Here is a 6,022-nt window from a genome sequence, read left to right on the forward strand (position 1 = left end):
CATATAAAAAAACACTAAAAAATCAAAGTGTTAAGCAATCCTGTCCTGTTTGACCTAGAGGCTATTTGGGTCCGCACAGTATTCCATATTGAAGGTTTGGTAATTGTTCTTTGAAGTTATATTGTCATTAGAGTATGTGCGTTGTGCTCCTAATAAATTTCAATGAGTGTGATAGGGGATTTTGTTCAAAAAGGGGTGGAGGTAAATGACAGTAATACAGGACGCTTGGATGTGTGTGAAAGGCTTTAATTAGGCACACAGCCCATTATTCTTTCAGCTGCCCAAACGACAGAACCTTCCGCTGGTACCTCCAGAGCAGTTCCCCTCAAAGGAAGAGGTTCTCCATTCAGATGTTCACCATGTCTGACCACTCCCACATCTACCTTCACTGCCTGAGCAGAATATGCAGCCAAGATGAGAACTGCACAACGGTAACTCCCCGCCACTGCAAACTGTACACAATGGTAACTCCCCACCACTGCAAACTGTACACAATGGTAACTCCCCACCACTGCAATCTGTACACAATGGTAACTCCTCACCACTGCAATCTGTACACAATAGTAACTCCCCACCACTGCAAACATTACATTACATTACTGGCATTTGGCAGACGCTCTTATCCAGAGCGACGTACAACAAAGTGTATAACCATAACCTGGAACAAGTATGACGAAAACCCTAGAGAGAAGTACCGGTCCAAGTGCAGGGAACAACCGCATAGTTCAACTTGGACCCTGTAGGTTAAACTGATTAACACTAACATAACGAGAACGGCAACAACTACTGCTTGTATTTGTTGTTTTTTTTGTTTTTTCCCCCCTCCACTGCATTAAGACAGTTAATGCACCTAAGTCACCTATGAAACAGCTGCCTAGTTACAACCCTATGCTTACAGTCATTTACAGGGGGGTAGGGAGGGATGGGGAGAGGTGCAGCCTGAAGAGGTGAGTCTTCAGTCGTCGTTTGAAATGGGTCAGTGTCTCAGCTGTTCTGACCTCCACGGGGAGGTCATTCCACCATCGTGGGGCCAGAACAGACAGGAGACGTGTTCTGGAAGTGCAGGTGCGAAGAGGGGGAGGTGCCAGGCGTCCTGAGGTAGCAGAACGGAGGGATCTGGCTGGCATGTAGGGTTTGAATATCTTGTGGAGGTATGCTGGGGCTGATCCCTTGACTGCCTGGTATGCTAGGACCAATGTTTTAAATTTGATGCGAGCTATAACAGGCAGCCAGTGGAGGGTAGTGAGCAGGGGAGTGACGTGGGAGTGTCTGGGGAGGTTGAAGACCAGACGAGCTGCAGCATTCTGAATGAGTTGCAGGGGTCTGGTGGCAGATGCCGGTAGTCCAGCCAGAAGAGAGTTGCAGTAGTCCAGGTGGGATAGAATCATTGCTTGGACCAGGAGCTGGGTTGAGTAGGTGGTGAGAGAGGGGTGGATTCTCCGGATGTTATACAGAAAAAAAACTTGTGTACAGTTTGCAGTGGCGGGGAGTTACCATTGTGTACAGTTTGCAGTGGTGAGGAGTTACTATTGTGTACAGATTGCAGTGGTGAGGAGTTACCATTGTGTACAGTTTGCAGTGGTGAGGAGTTACTATTGTGTACAGATTGCAGTGGTATCTCCTCACCACTGCAATCTGTACACAATAGTAACTCCTCACCACTGCAAACTGTACACAATGGTAACTCCCCACCACTGCAATCTGTACACAATGGTAACTCCTCACCACTGCAATCTGTACACAATGGTAACTCCCCACCACTGCAATCTGTACACAATGGTAACTCCCCACCACTGCAATCTGTACACAATGGTAACTCCCCACCACTGCAATCTGTACACAATGGTAACTCCCCACCACTGCAAACTGCACACAATGGTAACTCCCCACCGCTACAATCTGTACACTCCTGGGCAAAACAAAATGGCAAAATAGTACGCTTTTAAAGGTCTTAACAACAAATCATTGGTCAGGAAATTAGCAAGAATTAAACAAATAGATAAAGTAACTTAGTATGAGAGAGCTTTTCCCTTTGATTTCTTTAAATGTTTAAGCCTTGTGGGTAAACTTGCGGACAGCTTTTTACAGAAAGAGTCAATGTTGTTCCATTCAATGTTGAGGGCTTCAAACAGTTGATGAGTAGTGGAAAACTGTTTCCCGGTTAGTTTGTGTTTTAATGTGAGACCAAATATTCTCTATAGGGTTCAAATCTGGACTCTGACCAGGCCAAAACATGAGCCTGATGGACTTGTTCTCAAGCCACTTTTTGGTGGTCTTTGCAGTGTGGGCAGGAGCATTGTCTTATTGAAAAATAACATCTGATCGTTCCTCTTTAGAAAACAACTTTTCAATTGTGGGAAGCAAGCCTTTCTGCAATATTCTCCTGTATTCCAAAGCGTTAATTGACTTTTCACAGTGAAGCAGCTCACCAGTACCTGCAGCTGAAAAGGCTCCCGACACCATGACACCTCTTCCTCCATGCTTAACTGTGGTAGAGATGCATTCACTATTGTATTTCTCACCAGATCTTCGAAGACACCTCTCTGGAGCATCACCATGCAACTCAAAACATGATTCATCACTCCACACAACTCTGCTGAACCATTCTGAATCAAACTTTCCATATTCTGCCAAAAACTTAATTCTGTCTTTGATGTTTTTCTGAGACAGCAATGGCTTTTTAACACATCTTCTAGACACACAACCTGCATTAGATAACCTTCTGGTTATTGTTCTTCTCGAAAGAGTCTGGTTTTCTGAGTTCTTGAATTCAGATGACAGTTTTTGTACGCTTTTTTTCCTGTCTTTGAGATCTGTAAATTTCAGCAGGTGGTCATCCCTGCATGATGAGGCTTTGGGCCTTCCAGATCCTTTCTTTCTGGCAACATTACCTGTTGTTTCAAAGTGTTGACCTATTCTCTTAATAGCTGATAGAGAAATAGGGATTTCCTCTGCCTTTAGGGTCTTGTAAATTTCAGAATAGCTACAGTTGCCCTGACAGCAACCCCTGCATGATATTTTGCTTTTTTTGGAGCAGATGTTCTCGCCCCTTTACTGTGGGACTCTCAACACTGCATACTGTAGATCTCTCCCTGCACTATCAATCCTGGTTCCATTTATGAGCTTGTTATCAGGCCCTTGATGGGCTGCATCAGGTGTGGCAGATAACCAAATAATGACTAATCTTTTAAGAGAAAGATGTTTTGGAAACTTTTGTACACGCAGACATGTGTTAGTTTGAATTTTACATCAAACATTTGAATCATTATCATGATTTTACTTTTGCGTACAAGAAGACTATATTAGTGAATTTCCCTGTTTCTAGCTTTTCCCCAAACAGTTCACTGCAGCAAAAGTAAACAAGCAAATGGTGGCACAGGAGGTCTCAGATGTGACCTCCTGTTTAATTTGTTTAATTCTTGCTAATTTTCTGACTAATGTTTTGTTGTTAAGACCATTAAAAGCTTAATATGTTGCCATTTTGGGCTTGGCCCATTTTTTTCCCCAGGAGTGTACACAATGGTAACTCCCTGCTGCCACAAACTGCACCATGGTAAATTCCTGGGAAGCCATTCTGGGCTTTGAGTAAAAGGGACCCAGCCTCCTCATCCTCAGGCTGGGCTTTGAGTAAGAGGGCTGATAACGATGGGTGTGTTTGAGACAGGTCAGCCAACAGCCTGGCCTGAGAGCTTCCTGTGTTCACTGCCAGGGATGTGACAGGCCTCATCTGAGCCCCAATCTGTCAGGACACACCCCTTTACTGATCATGCATGTGTTTACATTACACAATATTAATAAAACCTTGGGTTTGCACTTGTTGTTGCTTTGGATAAAAGCATCTGCCAAATAAATGTAATGTCATGTAATGTTACTATCATTGATAAACAGTCAATACATGAATGGATAGACTTCAATTTAAAAAGACCATATAATACATGTTCACACTAAAAACATCATTGCATGAGCCAACCGTGTTGAGTGTTCAATATGTGGTGACCAAATAACAGGTATTTTTCAGTCATTCTTCCCAGTTCAATATTTATTTTTATTATCTAGATATTTATATTGCTCACTGTTTTTTGATGGACGCAATTCAGTCCTTTCACTTTATCTAGTTTTCTCACTGAGTTCTCATAGGCTCTTTTCTGAAGAATGGGAACAAACCCACCTCACACTAGTTCCTCCACTTCTACTTTCTGCGTGTTGCATAATTTAAATATTAAATCTTCCGTTAGCACAAGGTTTACAAATCTTGAATGTTAGAGAATGTGGAGAATATTTCAGCAATCCTCCTACACGTTTGTTCGCATGCTGGTTAAACATTCCCCCTGTTTGTATCTGTACAGAACTGCTCTCCCAGGCAAAACCAGAAGGTGAGAAGAGATCTACCGGACAAACTCACAGCTATTCTTTCAGCAGGACCCATCTCTGCAGCAAAGAGGAAACTGACAAACTGTGAGTAGAATGCTATTGACAAATGGAGTATACTGCTGTGTGTGTGTGTGTGTGTGTGTGTGTGTGTGAGAGAGAGAGAGAGAGAGAGAGAGTGTGAGTGTGTGTGTGTGAGAGAGAGTGTGTGTGTGTGTGTGTGTGTGTGTGTGTGTGTGTGAGAGAGAGAGAGAGAGAGAGAGAGTGTGTGTGTGTGTGTGTGAGAGAGAGTGTGTGTGTGTGTGTGTGTGAGAGAGAGAGAGAGAGAGAGAGTGTGAGTGTGTGTGTGTGAGAGAGAGTGCGTGTGTGTGTGTGTGTGTGTGTGTGTGTGAGAGAGAGAGTGTGAGTGTTAGTGTGTGTGTGCGTGTGTGTGTGAGAGTGAGTATTAGTGTGTGTGTGTGTGTGTGTGTGTGTGTGAGAGAGAGTGTGTGTGTGTGTTTGTGAGAATGTATGTGTGTATGTTTTTGAGAATGTATGTGTGTGTAAGAGAGTGAGTGTTTGTGTGTGTGCGCGCGCGTGTGTGTGTGTGTGAGTGTTTGTGTGTGTGTTTGTGAGAATGAGTGAGAGTGTGTGTGAGAGTGAGTGTTTGTGTGCGTGAGTGTACGTGTGTGTGTGCGTCAGTGTGTGCGTTAATGCGTGATTGTGAGTTAATGAGTGACTGTGAGCGTGTGTGAGTTTGTGAGTGAGTGTGAGCGTGTGTGTGAATGTGTGAGCTGGTAGATTCTGTGTTGTGATTGATTGTTGTTTAGACTGAGCTAGACTGAATTGGAATGTGTTGTGTGACTGATTGTTGTTTACTCTGTTCCAGGCTGAATTAAAATGTGTTGTGTGATTGTAGTAGAATGGATTAGAATGTGCTGTGTGATTGTAGCAGAGTGGATTAGAATGTGTTGTGTGATTGGTTGCTTTTCTCACTCCTTGCAGGGCCTGGAGCCCAGATCATGCTATCAGTGGCCGGAGGATTGATTGGCCTCTTTTTTCTGACAGCACTGGGTGTGCGTGCAGCACAAGCTATAACACAGCGCAACCCCAGACATCAATAAAGTGTGTATACCTGCACTGTTTAGTCCGTCCTCTCTGTGCTACTGTACAAACAGCACTGTGTCCTTATTCTCTCTGTGCTACTGTGTACAAACAGCACTGTGTCCTTATTCTCCCTGTGTAACTGTGTACAGACAGCTCTGTGTCCTTATTCTCCCTGTGTAACTGTACAGGCAGCACTGTGTCCGTATTCTCTCTGTGCTACTGTGTACAGACAGCACTGAGTCATTATTCTCTCTCTGTAACTGTGTACAAACAGGCACTGTTTCAAACACTGCAATCTAGAGATAAGGAGGGCATCTGATTTTGGTGTCCTCCCCTTTGACTCTCTGTTTGTGTTCCAACCTTTATACTCTGTAACTTTGGCAGTGTGTCGCCATGACATAGCTGTTCAATGCGTGAAATTTTTTGGTCAAACGTGTCCGTGGTTTTACAGAAGATATTGTAGCCAGTGAATGTGAATGTGCAGATGGTACATCATAATGCAGTGTATACGTTTGGTGAATGCCAGATAGATTTGGTGCAAAAGCAATTGTTGATAAGTAATAGACAA

The 6,022-nt window shown here is 43.6% G+C and overlaps 1 protein-coding gene across 1 annotated transcript in view; it reads left to right on the top strand.

The window, feature by feature from the left end:
- The window catches only part of LOC135245735 (pancreatic secretory granule membrane major glycoprotein GP2-like), a 19,256-nt gene extending 13,769 nt beyond the window's left edge, over nucleotides 1–5,487 (top strand). Inside the window, exons 4-6 of the mRNA XM_064319037.1 lie at nucleotides 278–431; nucleotides 4,347–4,455; nucleotides 5,353–5,487. Of these exons, the coding sequence (XP_064175107.1) occupies nucleotides 278–431; nucleotides 4,347–4,455; nucleotides 5,353–5,471 (382 nt within the window). The 3' untranslated portion in view covers nucleotides 5,472–5,487. The remainder of the gene's footprint in view (nucleotides 1–277; nucleotides 432–4,346; nucleotides 4,456–5,352) is intronic.
- Nucleotides 5,488–6,022: the final 535 nt, after the last annotated feature.

Source organism: Anguilla rostrata, chromosome 19 (assembly GCF_018555375.3).
Source record: "Anguilla rostrata isolate EN2019 chromosome 19, ASM1855537v3, whole genome shotgun sequence".
In the NCBI taxonomy this organism is placed as follows: domain Eukaryota; kingdom Metazoa; phylum Chordata; class Actinopteri; order Anguilliformes; family Anguillidae; genus Anguilla; species Anguilla rostrata.